Source organism: Lontra canadensis, unplaced genomic scaffold, assembly GCF_010015895.1.
Source record: "Lontra canadensis isolate GAN:19392208 unplaced genomic scaffold, GSC_riverotter_1.0 scaffold27, whole genome shotgun sequence".
Classification (NCBI taxonomy): Eukaryota; Metazoa; Chordata; class Mammalia; order Carnivora; family Mustelidae; genus Lontra; species Lontra canadensis.
In genome coordinates this window covers 15,137,148-15,155,760 of record NW_022631021.1, presented here as the reverse complement: position 1 = coordinate 15,155,760, position 18,613 = coordinate 15,137,148, and the positions used below count along the sequence as shown (strand labels likewise).

Below are 18,613 nucleotides of genomic sequence, written 5' to 3'. Positions count from 1 at the left end.
GGGCACCTGGGTGGCTCAGTGGGTTAAAGCCTCTGCCTTCTGCTCAGGTCATGATCTCGGGGTCCTGAGATCGAGCCCCGCATCGGGCTCTCTGCTCTGCGGGGAGCCTGCTTCCCCTTCTCTCTCTCTGCCTGTCTGCCTACTTGTGATCTCTCTGCCAAATTAAAAAAATTAAATTAAAAAAATAAATAAGCACAGCCTACCGTTAGGTACCTTCGTGGATGGGGAGCTGGCTACATTCAGGCTGCAGAGTCAGGGCTCACAGGGGTAGGGAGCTGTTCTGCCCGAGGAGCGGGGGGGGGGGCGGTAGATGGTCTCCACTGGGCACTGGGTTGGTCCAGAGTCGGCAGACCAAGATCCAGCGATCACATTAGGTCCTCACCTTCCCGCGTCCACCCCTCCAGGTACCTTGGAGGCCGCCGGGCTTTTCTCCACTGGCCCTGGGGCCCCTGGCGGCCCATCCGCGAGGCCCAGCAGCCAGCAAGCTCCCTGCCGCAGCCGCAGCCGCAGCTGCTCCCTGCCAGGCACGGTAGCCCCGAGCCTGGCGGGCGGCGCGCCTGCCCTTGTTTGGCCACGCGGCGGCGGCGGCGGCCCTGTCGGCGCGTCCTCCCGGGCCGCCCTCCGCGGGCGTCAGAGGGAGGCGGGCGCCCCGCGCGGTGACGGCGACGCCTGCAGCCGCCGGACCCTCCACTCGTCGCCGCCGGAGAGGCCGGTGACCTCTTGGCTGCCCCGCCTAGGAGGCTCAGATGGCTCAGGCGAAGATCAACGCGAAAGCCAACGAGGGGCGCTTCTGCCGCTCCTCCTCCATGGCGGACCGCTCCAGCCGCCTGCTGGAGAGCCTGGACCAGCTGGAGCTCAGGTGAGCGGTTCGCGGGCGGAGGCCGTGCGCGGCGGGCCAGCCCGGCACGGTCCCCGGGGGGCTGCAGCCGGAGAAGTTGCTTGCCGGAGATTTCCTCTCCGCGGAGGTGGTGCAGTTTTGTCTGGCTGTGGGTGGATTTTCCTCTCCGACCGAGAGAAAGCGCATTCGATTTGAACAAAAACCTGTGAGCGTATTATTGGTGGCCACATTCTCACTACTAGACCTGAGCCTTTGGAAACGGAGAAAAATCAGAGAAGGTAAAAGTTACGGTGACGTTATTTGAGGTTAAAGACTGACACTCGGGTCTGCAGAACTTCTAGAATTTTCTGAGTGCCAGAATGTGGTCTTCCCAGAGGTGTTTTTTGTTGTTGTTGTTTTTCTTTCTCCCTATTAGGCATTTTTAAGAGCGCCAGCAATTTAGTGGTCCTCGAGGTGAGTGGTAAGTTTCCTCAAAACAGCAGAGCAAAAAATAAATCCAGGATTCCTCCGATAGCAAGGATTAGGGACGAGTAGGACAGATGGAGGGACTGCGGCGGGAACGGTGGCTGGGTGCTTGGTGGAATAAGACCCTGCAGTTTCCATTTTCCCCTAAAACCCGGCATGCTGTATTAACCCATTCCGTTAAGTTTCTCAGTATTTACTGTATATCTCCTTCCATAGAAGACACCTTCTTGAAAGTGCTAGTCACTGGCCTGAAAGCGTAAGATAGGCAGGTTTCTCCCCCCACTCTTTACTGGATAAGATTTTATTAAATAATATATAGAGTTACGGTTGTATGCAGTTTTTAAATACTGTATAGTAAATTTTAGAAATACTTGTTTCCCTTAACAGCGTATGAAAACTTTTATGTACTCCCTGTAGATGTATCACCAAAGTCACTGTGTAGATTGTGTGCAGGTGTCTTTAAATGAAAATCTTACTAAGGCCCCACAACCCCCTGAAACTACAGCGGGTTTCCCCCCCCCCCCACAGTTTTCACCAGGTTCTGGGTGAGCAAAGAAATATGTAAGCCAAAAATTTTAAGAAGGAGTGCATGTGTGTCTTTATCTCCCTCAATTTATATACCAAAACAAGTGGAGGTGTTTATTTGCCAGGAAAGTGCCTAAAGAACCACAGCGTATCTCAGCAGTTGAGGCATTTATTATTATTATTATTACCCTGAGAAAAGGGTCAGAAGATGAGAAATTCTCCAGGCACCATGATTTCATGGATGATAGAGAAACCTGAGTTAAAACCACATTCTAGGGTTCTGCTCAGAATGAGACAGATGGAACAAGAGAAAAGTAATGCTTCCCCATGGTTGAGCTTGATGCATTACTCCCTAGAGAAAGTGCAACAAGACTGAAGATCAGTAGTGTCCCTCTGACAAATAATATTTCTTTTTATGTAGCAGCATTCCAAGTAAGTCACACATCTCCCCAGATATTTCGAACTTTGAGGGTGTGTTCTCAACCATTTCGGGGCTCTCTCCCCGCTAGTCAGGAAAGATTTTTTTCTGAAAGGAATGAGGAGGACAGTGCCCCTCCCTTCTTCAAGCTGAGTCATTCTCAAACTTGAATTAACACCTCATGTGTGGTAGGTACAAAGACAGTCAGGTACTCATCTTTAAAAAGAAACCCTCTGGTTTTGAGTATTCGTATATGCTAATGTTTGATTAATGTGAAGTGAATTGATTACTGTATACGAGTGATTAAATTATAAGTTGCTTAATTAACCCTTGAGCTGAGGAGGAAAGACTGATTAAAGTGTGCTAATTACTGATTTCAAGGACTTCTCTAGTAATTTTAGATTTCTGTAAGCTTTGTTCCTTCCTTTGGAAAAAAAAAAAGTGATACACCATCAAAAGAAGTGTTTCAGAACGTAGTAAAAATAAAGAAAAATGCTAATGATGATCCATTAAAGTTCCTTTGAAATGACATGGATGGGCACAGAGCACCACGTTGTTAAAAACTAGCATCATGCCTAGAAGATTTATTTGTAAAAGAAACATCTACGTAATTTTGCTCTAATAGTTTAATTTCATATTAAGGATGACCACGAAAGCAGTGATTTATGTAGAATAAAACACTGTAGTTTAATACTTAAAAGTTTACATGTAGTTCCCCAACCATATTAATTTTGTCAACTGGGGTAGAACTCCTTCCATATGAAACTGAAGACAGAATTATGCTAAGTGCTTTATGACCTAGAATATGAACTACTGGTGTACGTGATTTTTAAATGCTTTAAAATGTTTGGCAGCATTCCACGTGTCATTGAAGGAATTCCATTTGTTTCTAATACTTTTCTCTTTCTTGACTCCACCTCATCTGCTTTTCTTGTTTCCTCCTAAAAAGGTGATTCCTTTCTCTACCAGTTTTTTGTGGGTTTTTTTTTAAGATTTTATTTTTATTTGAGAGAGCGAGAAAGCGGAGTGGGGGAAAGTGGGAGTAGGAGGAGCAGAGGGGGAGTGAGAGGGAGGGGAAAGATTCTCAAGCCCACTCAGCACTGAACCCCATATGGGGCTCAATCTCACAACACTTAACGGACTGAGCCACCCAGGCACCCCTCTCTCCCAGTTTTTTGACCAATTCTAAATGATGTCCGATTTTTGCATTCATCAGTGGTTCAAGACACCTTGCTTATTACTATTAGTTTTTTAACCATTACCATAATTTATAAATAATACATGCTAACATTGGTTGATTAAATGAGCACTGATTCTTCACCATGCCCCATTCCTTTGTGGAAGTTACTATCACCTGCATTCTCCAAATGGGAAATTGAGGCATAGAAAGTTAAATGACTTGTCCAAGATCCCCCAGCCTAGAACCCAGGAAGACTGGCTGTACTGCTTGATATATTACACCTATATTCTCTTAAAGTTAGATGTGTCTTATTGTTACCAAGGTTTGCCTCTTGGTGGGTGTCAAGCCAAAAGACACAGCCAAACCAAAGAATAGGAAAAGGAAGGGTTTTACTTGCAACAAGTAAAGGAGAACATGGGGGAATCATTCCCAAAGAAGCGTCTCCCAGAACGACAAAAATGGGGAAGTTTTAACTGAGGGTGCATACATATTCATGAAGATGCTTACACAGTGGGGAATACAGCATGGAGCTGGGGTGACTAAGTCCAAGCCAGAGTCATGAGGGCCGGGAAGGGTCAGCATCATCAATTCTCTGGCTTCAGTGGGTCTGGTATCTGAGTGCTCAAAGCGGTTTAAAACATACAGAGATAATCAGAGTGTGTATCAAGTAGTCTGTCTTCACTTCTGAATATGATGAGGCTGTCTTCTGGCCTTGTGGTGACTGTTCTCATTCTTTCACCAAATGGCTGGGGGCCTAAAATGACTCTTCTTGTGTCAAGAAAGCTATTTGTATCTTTACCCAGGGATCCCCAACTCTTCCTGCTTATAGTATTTCAAAATGTAGGAATCATATATGGATGAATGTATGATTTTACTGGAAGATGTGAAAATGCCATTTATTTATTTACTTTATTTTTTTAAAGATTTTATTTTTGAGTAATCTCTACAGCCAACATGGGGCTTAAACTTACAACCCAAGAGTCACATGCTCCCACCATCTGAGCCAGCCAGGTGCCCCAAAAATTCCATTTAAATTGGTTCTCAAATTCAGTAAATATCAAACACCTACTGAGTGCCAAGTACTGAGTGACTCCTAGAAGGCTCTGGATGGTAACGAAGATGTTTGGGAGATGGGTTGTGAAGGATGGCTGAGGGGAAGATGATAGGATTGGGAGATTGATTGTTCACCAATTTTCCCAAACTGGTCATATTGTAGCTCCTTCCCCCTGCTATCAGCCATCTGCTGTGACTTCCTCAGCAGCCAGGGAATGAAAGGTTGGGGCCGGGAGTGACAGGGCTAATTTGGCCAAAAGTTTCCTGTTGCTTAAAGTTTCTTAGGGTGTGCCAGTGTCTCAGCAGTCACAAAACAAGTAGCATCATAGTTAATATTGAGCAACAGCCTATAATTTAAAAGACGATTTCTCATATGCATTGTCATTTGAACCTTACAAAATCCTTTGAGGTAGAGGAGGGCACATGTATGTTATCTCTTTAGAAATGAAGGAACTGAGGTCCAGAGGGATTGTGTGGCCTGCCTAAGGCCACAGTAGTGATGAGTAGCTCTTAACGCCAGTCCCATTAAACACCAGCTCCATTTTTATATTAAAGGGTCTCAGTGGTGAATGTATTTTAATATTTTGCTGATGATTAGGAAAACTTATACAAAAATCTTATATTGCCTAGAATATAAGTGATATATATAAGTGATCGTTGTAACATTCTTTAGATACAAGAGTATTTTTTTTTAAAGATTTATTTATTTATGAAAGAGAAAGCACAGAGGGAGGGGCAGAGGGAGAGAGAGAGAGAGAATCCTGAAGAAGACTAGAAGACTCCCCTCTGAGTGTAGAGCCTGATATAGGTCTCAACCCCAGGACTCTGAGGTCATGACCTGAGCCAAAATCTAGAGTCAGGCACTCAGTGAACTGAGCCACCCAGGAATCCCACAAGAGTATTTATTTTTTTTACTTTAATTCTTTATTTTAATTCCACTATAGTTAACATCTGGTGTTATATTAGTTTCAGGTGTACAATATAGTGATTCAGCAATTATCTACATTACTCAGTGCTCATCAAGATAAGTGTGTTCTTGGGGTATCTGGCTGACTCAGTAGAGCATGTCACTCATGATGTGGGGGTTGTAAGTTCTAGCCCCATATTGGGTATAGCGATCACTTAAAAATAAAATTAAAAAAAAAAAAGTAAGTGTATTCTTAATCCCCTTCACCTATTTCACCCATCGCCCTACATTCCTCCCCTCTAGTAACTGCCCATTTATTCTCTATAATTAAGTCTGGTTTTTTGGCTTGTCTCTTCTCTCCCCATTTTTGTTAATTTGTTTTGTTTCTTTAAAATGCCATATATGAGTGAAACCATATGTAATTTATCTTTCTCTGACTGACTAATGTTGCTTAGCCTTATACTCTCAAGCTCCATCCATGTTGTTGCAAATGGCAAAATTTCATTCTTTTTTATGGCTGAATAATATTCTGTGTATCAATGGACACTTGGGCTGCTTCCATAATAATTCTGCAGTAATCACAAAGGTACATATATCCTTTCTAATTTGTGTTTTTATATTCTTTGGGTATTATAGGGTAGTTCAATTTTTAATTTTTTAAAGATTTTATTTTTAAGTAATCTCTACACCCAGCATGGGGCTCAAACCCACAAACCCAAGATCAAGTATTACACACTCCACCAACTGAGCCATCCAGGTGCCCCCATTTTTAATTTTTTGAGGAAGCTCCATACTGTTTTCCATGGTGGCTACACCAGTTTGCACTTCCACCAACAGAGCATTGAGGGTTCCTTTTTTTTTCCTCATCCTCGCCAACTCTTGTTTCTTGGGTATAAAAATATTAAATATGAGGTGGGACTATGATTTTTAGAATTTGTTTTAGAAGTTATGTTTTCAGGGGTCCCTGAAAACAGTTGGTTAAGCATCTGACTCTTGATTTCAGCTTAGGTGTTCATCTTAGGGTCATGAGTTCAAGTACCACACTGGATGTGGAGCCTACTTTAAAAAAAAAAAAAAAAGAATTTTTTTTTTTTTTTCAAATAAATTCATGATAGGAGCATTTGCCTGTTCCGTTCCTTTTTATGAAAGTACAAATTCTTATTATTTATAAGCCTGAGTTTGTAATGGTAAGTGTGTCATAAATACCACAAAGCTGTTTGCCAGCACCAATTGTAGACACACCACACGTGTCAACTCATAAATATAATTGTTTTAGTCAGCACTGTTAGTCATTGTGTTAAATTTTTTTTTTTTAAGATTTTATTTATTTGACAGAGAGAGATCACAAGTAGGCAGAGAAGCAGGCAGAGGGGAAGGGGGAAGCAGGCCCTGCTGAGCGGCAGGGGGGTGGGGTGGGGGGGGGGTGCCTGCGGGGCTTGATCCCAGGACCCTGAGATCATGACCTGAGCTGAAGGCAGAGGCTTAACCCACTGAGCCACCCAGGCACCCCATTGTGTTGAACTCTTAACCTGCTTTCCTTCAGTCACAAACCACCCTTTCATTATCCCTTTTTCCTAAGTGAGGAAATTGAGGCAATGAGAACTTAACTGCTCAAGTTAAGTTCAACTGCTCAAGGTTACACAGCCAGTGAGTGGCAGAGTTAGTTTGAACAGCAAGATGGAAGAGTCATCACAGCTTCACTGCCTGCTGTTAGCTGATGGATCCGCAGTACCTCAGTCTGGTGAAGTTGCTCTCAGTTGCTCTCCCCAACAATGTGTCCTTTTGATTGCTAGGCTGCAGAGACTTGTGAGGTGTGGGAGACCCGAAGACTAGCTGAGAATGTGTACACTTCACTTTTGCCCTCATAAGAATTTTCTGACTAAAATTTCTTTTTGTCAAAGCCGGCTTCATTGCAGTTGCAGGCAGAGAGTTTTCTAGGAGTACAACTCAGGCCAGCCTTGTTATGAGGAGAAATACTTAACCAATTTTGGAAATGTAGCTCTTCTAGGATCAGTTAGTAAAAACATAACCACCTTTCGGGGCGCCTGGGTGGCTCAGTGGGTTGAGCCGCTGCCTTCGGCTCAGGTCATGATCTCAGAGTCCTGGGATCGAGCCCCGCGTCGGGCTCTCTGCTCGGCAAGGAGCCTGCTTCCTCCTCTCTCTCTGCCTGCCTCTCTGCCTGCCTCTCTGCCTGCTTGTGATCTCTCTCTGTCAAATAAATAAATAAAATCTTTAAAAAAAAAAAAAAAAAAACATAACCACCTTTCTCTGCCAAGAGAATTGTTGTCAAATGAGGTGTTAAAAAAACATGAAGGCTAAGGTGAGGTTGTCCAACCTTGTCTAACCAGAGTTCCAGAAGAAAATAATAGAATAATAATAGAAAAAATATGGAGGACAGGAAATATTCGAAGATACTATGGTTAACAATTTTCTAGAACTAAATGGAAAGGTTGTAGACAGATTTATATGTGAGATGAATTTAAAGATCTCAGTGGCTGAGAAACAGTACAGATATTACTTAAATAAACTAAGTAGAGATCTAGGTTCAGCTAGAGGTAACAGAAAATGTCAATGGAGCCAAAAAAAACAAACCCTTGAAATCTTTACATTCTGAAGAATGGCATTTTATCTTTGCTATGAGATGAAAAAGGTATACATAAAAATGTATATGAGAAGTTCCATAAAAGATGAAATCTGTTTTTCACAGGGAAAATGCCCTGGCAATTTCTAGTGTTGGGGGAAAACAAACAAACAAAAAACCAAAAAACCACAAGACTCAAAATTTCCATCTAATGAATTCTGTATTTGGCCTCATTTAATAGCAAAATGTCTTCCTTCTATGATAGACTTATTTTTTTTCCTAGAGTGTCCTCTTTTAAACCATTTTCTTGTTAACAACTCCCTGAACTTACTGTTATAACATGTTGTAAATGAAGCCTTCCTTTTTTGAATAATATTAGATTCTCTATCATTGTACATTTGAGTACAAACTCCAATGAGTCTTGAAAAATTCATCTCTTCTTTCAGCATCCTCTCATTTACCAATCACATGATTCATCTGTGTCATTTAAACACTAGAGTCATGGTTTGTGTTTTTAGCATAAATATTTCATATTAGTGCCAACTCAGTCTCTCTCTGAGTTGTAGTGGGCCCTAGTTTGTCTGTCTGAGAGTTTGCTAATGTAAAATGTGTAAGCACGTAATGGATGGTGCTGGAAGCGGGCCTGCTGTTGTATTGTTGCTATTTTACAGAAGACTGTTCTGGGTGGCTCAGTCATTAGGCATCTGCCTTCAGCTTGGGTCTTGGTCCCAGGGTCCCGGGATGGAGCCCTGCGTCAGGCTCCCTGTTCACCAGGGAGTCTGTTTCTCCCTCAACCCCACTCCCCGCCGCTTATGTTCTCTCTCTCTCGGTCGCTGTGTCTCTTTCTGTCAAATGAATAGATAAAATCTTTAAAAACAAAACAAAAAAACCTTTTTTATAGTGTTTTCCAGCCACATTTGTCATGTAAGAATCTTACCAGCTCTTTGCTTTTACTAGCCCTTATAGACGCAAAGTTCAACATATATTTAGTATCTTGATGAACAGAGAGACCCTGTGACTTTGTGGACTCTCAGTACTATTTTGGGGTATAACAGGTGGATGGCTGTTGGGGAAAAGGCAGATGTGTGGTTGGAGTGGGTAGGGACGCCTTAAATGGAATGGACATGTGCTCAAACATTAGTGAAGTTGCTCCTTCCGTGCCCACTTACAGCAGCAGTCAGGATTAGATCTTCCATGATCTCATGTTTCTAAGGCCGTCTCAACACTGAGAATAAGTCTGTCTCTGTTCATTTTGCAAAAGTTGGCAACTTACATACGGGGTAACGTATAGCAAGAAGTGCCCTGAAAACAAAGCACTTTAAATATACAGGATTTTCTTTTCTCTTTCTCTCATGATTCCACAGACTTTTCTGTAGTGTCTGGGCGTGTTTATGTGAATGTGTAGTAAGTGCATGTGTGTTTACACTTTGGGGAATTAGGGAAAGTAGTGCTTCTATAGTTTGATATGGGCTTTATACCAAAAACCTACAGGGGTGTTTCCTTAAAATTCAGGAAAAGAAAAAGATGTTCTCTCTCATCACCACTGTTTAATAAAGTAAGAGGACTTTAGTCAATAATACAAAGAAAGAGATTAAAACTCTAATTTTGTATAGATGATATGATCATCAATCTAGAAGAATCAGGGACACCTGGGTGGCTCAGTAGGTTAAGCGTCTGCCTTCAGCTCGGGTCATGATCCCAGGCTCTGGGATGGAGTTCCACATTGGGCTCCTTACTCAGTGGGGAGCCTGCTTCTCCCTCTGCCTGTTGCTCCCCCTGTTTGTGTGCTTGTGCTCTCTGTCTCTCTGACAAATCAATAAATAAAATCTTTTAAAAAATCTAGAAGAATCAGAATTAAAAAACAAATCATTAAAGTTAGTAAATAAATCCATTACCAGTTACAAGATGAACCTTACAAAAACAGCATTTCTCTAATCAGCAATAACCAGTGAGAAATTATAATTTAAAATATATTATTCATGGGGCACCTGGCTGACAATCTGAAGAGCATGTGACTTTTGATCTTGGGGTCATGAGTTTGAGCCCCACATTGGATATAAAGATTGCTTTTAAAAAGCACTTTAAAAAAATAATAAATGTATTACTTACAAGAACAATATCCACAAACAAAGCACTCAAAAGAGTCCACAAATACTACTCTTAAGAATACTTCAGGGGCGCCTGGGTGGCTCAGTGGGTTAAGCCTCTGTCTTCGGCTCAGGTCATGGTCTCAGGGTCCTGGGGATCGAGCCCCGCGTCGGGCTCTCTGCTCAGCAGGGAGCCTGCTTCCCTTCCTCTCTCTCTCTGCCTGCCTCTCTGCCTACTTGTGATCTCTGTCTGTCAAATAAATAAATAAAATCTTAAAAAAAAAAAGAATACTTCAAAGAATACTTCAAACTCTAATAAAGAATATAGAAGATGATCTGAATATACGGAGAGACATTATAATGCCCTTGAATAGAATGACAATATTCTAAAGATGCCAGATTTACCCCATTTCTTTGACGAACCCAACTTACTCAGGAGTTAATATGGAGAATTAAAAGTCTAAATAGCTAAGTTATCTTTAAAGAAGATTTGAGGGCTGATTCTACCAATATTAAGGCATATTACAAGGCTACTGCTATTTTTTAAAAATGGATGTTGGTGTAAGAAGAGTCAATATACTAGCGGATAGAATGGAGATTTCAGAGCAGACAATCTATAAATCATTGGAGGAAAGATGGATTTGGGGTGGATATAATGTTGGGGAAAAATGGTTCATTATTTGGAGAAAATAAAACAAAATCATTACCTAAACACAAACAGGTGGATTCTAGATGGACTAAGACATAAATACGAAAAGGTAAAGCAATAAAGTTAATAGGAAGAAGGGTAGGAAAACACCTATGAGCTAGGATGGGAAAAACCTGAAGTAAAACTTCAAAAGCATAAACCATACGGCAAAATAAAACCAAGTAAAGATTAATCTGATCACTTCAAAGTAAGGATTATCTATTCAGTGAAGGATATCCTGGACAAAATTCGTATTTGATAGGATGGAAGAAGATGATTATAATGTCTATAACTAACATGGGATTAATTCCTTGAGTACGCAAACCAACAGGAGGACAATAACCCCTGTTTGAAGAAGGGGAAAACAAAACAGGCAAAGGCTATGAACAGGTTAACAAAAATATGAAGAGACGTCCAAAATTATTAGTAATGAGAGACAATGCAAATTAAGTATGAACATATCACTGTGTACTTTAGTAGACTGGCAACAAATAGAAAGTTGGAAAATGCTGAGTATTGATGGGGCTGTGGGGACACAGGCATTCCTATGCTTTGCTGCTGGGAATATTGCGAAGGAGTTCAGGATAGGGCCCACCCCCCACCGAGAACGTGCCACTTTGGCTTGTAGGTTATTTAGAGCTGAAGGCACTTGAGAGCCTGCAGACTCACAAGAAATTTCTGCCCCTCCCTGAACCACACAGAAAAATCTAAATTAGGGGTCTTTCCCAGAATAAAGGTTATAAGCAGAGATAAATTTTATCTGAGTGGCTCATCTGTGTGGCAGGGCAAACATCTAATTACCAAACATCTGCTCTTATCACCCTGTGAAGTGTAACCCTAACCCGTACCCCCTTCTCCTTCATTTAAAATAACATATACCTCATTTTGCCTGTCTTTGGAATTTCCATGTCTATGTGGATTCCCCATATGTACACTATTAAATTTTATTTTCTCCTGTTAGTTCGTCTCATATCAATTTGATTCTTAGTCCAGCTAAGGGGACTTTAAGGAGGAGGGTGAGAATGCTTACTTCCTGACAATGGTCTAGTCTAGCCATTCTGGAAAGCCGTGGTAGCACTGAGTTAAATTGAGGGTGCACATACCTTGTGTCTTAGCACTTCTGCCCTGGGGTCTGTTGTAAGGAGATTCTTTTTGAAGTCCATAAGGGACATGTATTCGCTGAAGCATTTTTGCTTTGTTTTTGTTTTGTTTTGTTTTTTGTTTTGTTTTCTGTGGTGATGAAAAATGAGGAGACAAAGTGAGTGTTTCCACTGGGAGAGCGGAGATAAAATCAGGTGGATGTACATGGAAGGCTATGCAGTAATCAGAAGTGACTGATTAGATCTTTAGCTAGGAAGCTGGATGGTTCCTAACAATATAATGCTGAGTGAAAAAAGAAACAATGAGATATAAGTTGAAAATAGATGAAAACACAAATATAGATATTAAGAACAAATACAAAATTGAGAAACACTGAATAGAATGACTGCCATAACGAGCGGGGAGGAAAGTGGGAGTGGAGTCGGGGGATTTAAAACAACAGAGGGGTGCCTGGGTGGCTTAGTGGGTTAAAGCCTCTGCCTTCAGCTCAGGTCATGATCTCAGGGTCTTGGGATCGAGCCCCGCATAGGGCTCTCTGCTCTGCGGGGAGCCTACTTCCTGCTCTCTCTCTCTGCCTGCCTCTCTGCCTACTTGTGATCTGTCAATAAATAAAAAAAATAAAATATTTTAAAAATAAAATGACAAAATTTTTTTTAATTTTAAAGAGGGATAAAGAATTTTTAGAAAGTATTCCTAGTGATCTTTAAACTGTTGGAGCAAATGAGATGAGGAAAAGTAAACTTCCATGTGGTAACTTTTGTTTTCCCAATTCGCATAGGGTGGAAGCTTTGAGAGAAGCAGCAACTGCTGTTGAGCAAGAGAAAGAAATCCTCCTGGAAATGATCCACAGCATCCAAAATAGCCAGGACATGAGGCAGATCAGCGACGGTGAGAGCGTTTCCACAGAAAGGAGCTCATCTTTTCCATTCCTTTATGGGGTTTAGGTCCATTTTCACTTAACTTGAGGTATTTGTACAGTTGGCTTCAGCATTTCCCATGAGCGTGGACAGCAGCTGCAGCTGTTGGCTTATTACAGGAGCCACTTACCCAAAGGGCACCTTCTGGCCTGCCCCTCCCTCAAGGGCATGGTTGGAAATAGTCAAAAAGGCCTCCAAGGGGGGTGAGGTTATGGACATTGGGGAGGGTATGTGCTATGGTGAGTGCTGTGAAGTGTGTAAACCTGGCGATTCACAGACCTGTACCCCTGGGGATAAAAATATATGTTTATAAAAAATAAAAATTAAAAAAAAAAAGGCCTCCAACCTCTGGGAGAGGTGGCCCCAAGCAGTAAAAGGCGATGCCTTTGACCTCAGGTTCACATTCCTAACTTCACTTCCTCAGAAGTTACTGGACTGTAGAAGCTGTAAAAGCAGAGAAGACAAAAAGAGAGGGGTTGGGGTGTAATTTAAGGAGAGTAAGGAGAGAAAATGCAGAGGAAAGAAATTATGGGCCCAGTAAAACCCCATTAATATAAAAACATGCTATCATTTCTATATGAAAAGCATGACGGCCCGTGGAGGAACAGGGCACTTGTGGTTTCCTCTCACTGGCAGTGTTCTTCCCAACCTGGTTGCTCTGGCGCCTCCCAAGACAAGCTGAGGGGCCAGCGGCTGGTGCCATGAGTGTGCCGTTCATCTAACTCCAGGCCCGGAACTGTTAGACATACACAGCAGGGTCAAGATCTAGCCAGTCTGTTCACCGTCCTGGCCAAAGAGTGAAGAATTAGGAAGAGAGTTACAGAACCAGGACAAAGAGGAGGTTGCTGACTTTTTCATATAAATAATGAAATGTGGATCCCTTTTCCCACATTGCCTCTCTGTGCTGGCCAAGACTTACACCACTGGCCTGCTTAAATTTCCCTGGCAAGGATGAAGTCAGTGCCTAATTCTGAGGCCAGCTGTTTCTCCACTCTCATGGCTAAGTTTGCTCAGCCAAAATTGGGGCGTTGTATTTGATTCACATGCAAAATATGCCACCCCAAAGTATGGCTTTTTGGCATAAGAATTATTTCAAGCTGATTATTTTTGAGAAGCTACAGACGCAGGAGAAGCTCTGGAAACAGAGTAGAAGTTATTCTTTTATAAGGGAAGTTCAAATGTATAAAGGATATTTCCATTTGTAAATGTGCCTCCCTCTGTGTACCAGGAAGAGAAGGATGACTGTAAATCCAAGAAACTCTTATCTCTGCAGAGGGCACCTCCTGAATCTGCAAAACAACCTTAATCCTGGTTTATCCTGCTTTTCCCAGTAACCTCACTCAGGAGGGGAAGGCCTCCCTCAACATCTTAGTCCTTAGATGAACATGGTTTTTAGAAAGGTAGTGGCTTGGGCCATCCGTCTCAGGGAGGTGGGCCATCTCAGGGTCCTTGAAAATCTCCCATGTATATGTGAAATATACACATCCGTAAGCTTCTGCTTTTCTTCTTGTTAATCTTTTTATTACAGGGTTTCTCAACCAAGAACTCAGAAAGGTACAGGGGAAATTATTTTTCCTCCCCTACATGCACCTCCTTACGAGACATCCATCATGTCTGATGTCTTCTCTAACCAGCACAAAACCCTGGTCAGGTGCACTATTCATGCTATGTTAAGACTTAAACTCCATCCCAGTTACAGATGCACACACCTGCCCAAACTTTTTCAAATGTGACTACTAGACAAGTCATCTGGTATCCCACGCATAAAGACTTAGGGAGGGGTCCCGGGTGGCTCAGTCGGTTAAGCATCCAACTCTTGATTTTGGCTCAGGTCACGATCTCGGGGTTGTGAGATCAGTCCCCATGTCAGGCTCACAGGCTGAACATGAAGCCTGCTTGAGATTCTCTCTCTCCCTCTCCCTCTGCCCCTCCCCTGCCTGCATGCAGGTGTGTGCATACTCCCTCCCCCTCCCTCCCTCCCTCTCCCTCCCTCTCTCTCTCTCAAAAAAAAAAAATAAATAAAAAAAGAAAGACCATCAGGGAAAGGTATTCTGCAACCTCTCTCTGTAATATAATACGGTTCATCAGTTAATCTTATGTGATATAATTTTTACTTTTACCTTTAAAAATTTCATAGCTGAGGCACTTACAGAAAATAGCTTTAGCCACAAATAAGTGCCTTTAGTGTTCTCAACATAGGTAAGTTTGTGTCTTATATTGATGGCTGTTTCAAACTTTCTACGTTTAGGAGAAAGAGAAGAATTAAATCTGACGGCCAACCGTTTGATGGGACGAACCCTCACCGTTGAAGTTTCAGTAGAAACAATTAGGAACCCCCAGCAGCAAGAATCCCTAAAGCATGCCACCAGGATCATTGATGAGGTGGTCAGTAAGTTTCTGGATGATCTGGGAAATGCCAAGAGTCACTTGATGTCACTATACAGTGCGTGTTCATCCGAGGTGCCACCTGGGCCTGTTGACCAGAAGTTTCAGTCCATAGTAATCGGCTGTGCTCTTGAAGATCAGAAGAAAATTAAGAGAAGATTAGAGACTCTGCTTAGAAATATTGAAAACTCTGACAAGGCCATCAAGCTGTTAGAGCATTCCAAAGGAGCTGGTTCCAAAACTCTGCAACAAAATGCAGAAGGCAAATTTAATTAGTTTTGAAACAGAGGAGCACTCACAAATAATGACATGAAAATGATTAAACATTAGTTCTTTGTGTTAGGTGTAACATTTGATACCGATTGTTGTTTCACATGAAGAAAATACTCCAGTGTCATCAGTTTTGTGAATAACACAATTAAAACTAGAAATATTTTAATTATCTTTCTAGAAGTTTTTAGATTGAATTCTTGTCTTGTATTAGGCTCTAGCACCTAATATATATAATATATATTTTTTACTATACTGTGGATGAATATTTACTATATAGGAGAGAGTAACGGCCCAGCCAGGGCCAAAAGCATTCTTGTTCTTTCCTGGGCTTTGTCTGGCATGGAGACACTTGGGCACATGGGGCATTTGGTTAACTAGAAATCCTTGACCTTAAGCAGCACGCAAACTTACCACTCATCTACTATTAGCTAAGTAGTGTGTTCAGAAGGACAAAAGGAATCACAAAATAAGAATCTTTCCCAATATCATCCTTTTTATAAAGCACTTTTTTTGGACATCTTTATCAAATTATTTTGAATTTCAGATTTATGCATCTGATAATATGAATATATTTATTGATATATATGAAAACATGACATAAAATGTGAGAGAATTCACATCTAATGTTATCACTGTGAACAACTATATGTCCACTTCATCTTTTTCCAAATACATCATTTCTCTAAATTTTTAATCATTACAGAAGTACAATGTTATAACTTGCCTTTTTTAAAAAAATGCTGCTATAAAGTCTAGTTGTCAACTTTAAAACCTCTTCTGTATAGTTGTATAATTTACTTCCCCACTCCCCTTACTAGACATTTAGGTTGTTTCCAATTTGTTGCTTATTCCTACAACATATTTATATACAGAGACTTTTTTCCTTCTTTCTTTTGTTTTTGATTTTCTTTGTATAAATTCCCAGTAGTGGGATTTACAGGGTCAAAGGTAATATGCATTTTCATGGCCTGACATATATCCAAATTTTTTTGTATGAGAGTTACGTCAATTTGTACTGTCTTTAGTAATTAAAATGTAGCTGTTTCACTAGAAGCTTTCCAGAGTTGAGCATTATTTTTCTAACATTAGATATGAAACACCTTAATTTTGTCTGCATTTCATTTCCTAGTAAGATTGACCAATGTAGGGCCCCTGGGTGGCTCAGTTGGTTAAGCAACTGCCTTTGGCTCAGGTCATGATCCCAGAGTCCTGGGATCGAGTCCCGCATCAGGCTTCCAGCTCCATGGGGAGTCTGCTTCTCCCTCTGACCTCCTCCCCTCTTATGCTCTCTCTCACTGTCTCTCTCTCTCTCTCTCAAATAAATAAAATCTTAAAAAAAAAAAAAGATTGAACAATGTATGGATTATTCTTTTATCTGTGATGCATGAAGCAACTATAGAACACTTTTATTTGTTTGAAGTAACTAGTGCTGTTGATACACAGAAACCTCAACTGCTCCTCAAATACTACTTCAAAAATGAATATATCAAATTCAGTCTTCATGAGAATGTAGGTATTCTTTCACACTGGGGGGGAAGAAAAGTCAAGATCCAGATTGGCTTTATATATTTAGATCTCTCGATGCAAACAATATTGAGCTTCATTTTCTGGGCAAAAATGTCAAATTAGTCTCTCTTCATAAAAAGCAATTACAATCTGAGAACATTATGGTTTTGATTACCATTGCTAAGTCTGCCTCATCTAAATCTTTCCATTTCATGGGAAATAGTCATTCTCATTGATAACTGGCAAAGCCTCTTAATTTGTCAGTTGACTCTCATTTGCTATCATCAGGTTCACTGTCAGATAAAGGTTTTCTTTTTGTGCCATCTTTATCAGCTTCTTGAAAATTCAGAAGCAACAGTTAAGTTTTCTTCAGGTTCTCAAGGACTGTCAGCATCTTTAAATCCCTTCCACCCTGGGAAATATTCCCCTCTCCCATTCACTCTATGTTAGCCTAGGACATTTTCTTTTTTCCTTTTTTTTTTTTTTTTTAAGATTTTATTTAATTATTAGAGAGAGAGTCTAGCAGGGAGGATAAGAAAGAGAAGCAGACTCCCTGTGGAGCAGGGAGCCGAACATGGGACTCCATCCCAGGACCCTGGGATCATGACCTGAGCTCAAGGCAGCTGCTTAGCCGACTGACCCACCCAGGCACCCCAGCCTAGGACATTTTCTACCACAAACTATTTGGGCTCTACCTCCTCAACTTTTGTACTCTTCACATTGTTCTTCTCCCATTTTTTGCAATGGAGTTTTATTGGAGGCCATTCTTTCTCACTGACCTGAAGAGCTGTGATCTACCATCTCCAAGCTGCCTCAGTCCCTAGCCTACAGCCAAGGGGATCAAGGAGCAGGGACCTGAATGTGTTGATTCTTAACATTTTTATTTATTATAAGAATGGAAGTGGGCCCCCTGGGTGGCTCAGACAGTTGAGCATACGAATCTTCTCTTCTTTTTTTTTTAAAGATTTTATTTATTTATTTGACAGAGATCACAAGTAAGCAGAGAGTTAGGCAGAGAGAGAGAGGAAGGGAAGCAGTCTCCCTGCCGAGCAGAGAGCCCGATGCAGGGCTCAATCCCAGGACCCTGGGATCATGACCAGAGCCGAAGGCAAAAGTTTTAACCCACTGAGCCACCCAGGCACCCCTGAATCTTGTTTTCAGACCAGGCCATGACCTCAGGGTCATGAGATGGAGCCTCACCTTGGCTCTGAGCTCAGCACTGTCTGCTTAAGGTTCTCTCTCCCTCTCCCTCTGCCCCTTCCCTGCTCACTTTCTCTACCCCCATCCCTCAGATAAATAAATACTTAAAAAAAAAAAGAAAAAAAAAGAAATTTAATTTCTTTTTAAATTATGGAACTACCAAAAGTCACACTTTACTTTCATCTGTCTTCTTTTAGATAGATAATAGTTTGGGACTATAATGGAATTCAGAGTATATTATTTGTCTTTTAGTCACATGTTCCCTAAGAGCCCCATTCCAATTTCATACCCTATTTCTAGAACTGAGCATATGATCTTAGGGTAGCCCTGCTGCTGTCCCTCATGAGAACTGCTTCCCAGGACAATGTCCCCATTCCCACCCTGGCTCTTCTCTTCAGCTGGCAGGACCTGCCAAGGAGTTGACAGAAGAACACTCAATGAGCATCAACTGAGGACAGAATGGCAATGCTGCCCAGTGTAAATCTGACA

General features: G+C 41.6%; 1 protein-coding gene and 1 pseudogene across 1 annotated transcript; one reads left to right on the top strand and one right to left on the bottom strand.

The window, feature by feature from the left end:
* The first annotated feature begins 621 nt into the window (after positions 1–621).
* On the top strand, positions 622–16,471 carry BAG2 (BAG cochaperone 2). Its single transcript, XM_032864467.1, has 3 exons — positions 622–859; positions 12,622–12,731; positions 15,009–16,471. The coding sequence occupies exons 1-3, from the start codon at positions 747–749 to the stop codon at positions 15,419–15,421; spliced, it is 636 nt and encodes a 211-aa protein (XP_032720358.1). The 5' UTR covers positions 622–746; the 3' UTR covers positions 15,422–16,471.
* Positions 16,472–16,987: 516 nt separating this feature from the next.
* On the bottom strand, positions 16,988–17,689 carry LOC116871776 (annotated as a pseudogene).
* Between the last annotated feature and the right edge of the window lie 924 nt (positions 17,690–18,613).

Excerpts from the sequence above, each read along its gene's own strand:
- BAG2 (XM_032864467.1), top strand. The coding sequence starts at position 747 with ATGGCTCAGGCGAAGATCAACGCGAAAGCCAACGAGGGGCGCTTCTGC. Across the intron at positions 860-12,621 it reads CTGGACCAGCTGGAGCTCAG|GGTGGAAGCTTTGAGAGAAG; the intron begins GTGAGCGGTTCG and ends CAATTCGCATAG. Across the intron at positions 12,732-15,008 it reads CATGAGGCAGATCAGCGACG|GAGAAAGAGAAGAATTAAAT; the intron begins GTGAGAGCGTTT and ends TTCTACGTTTAG.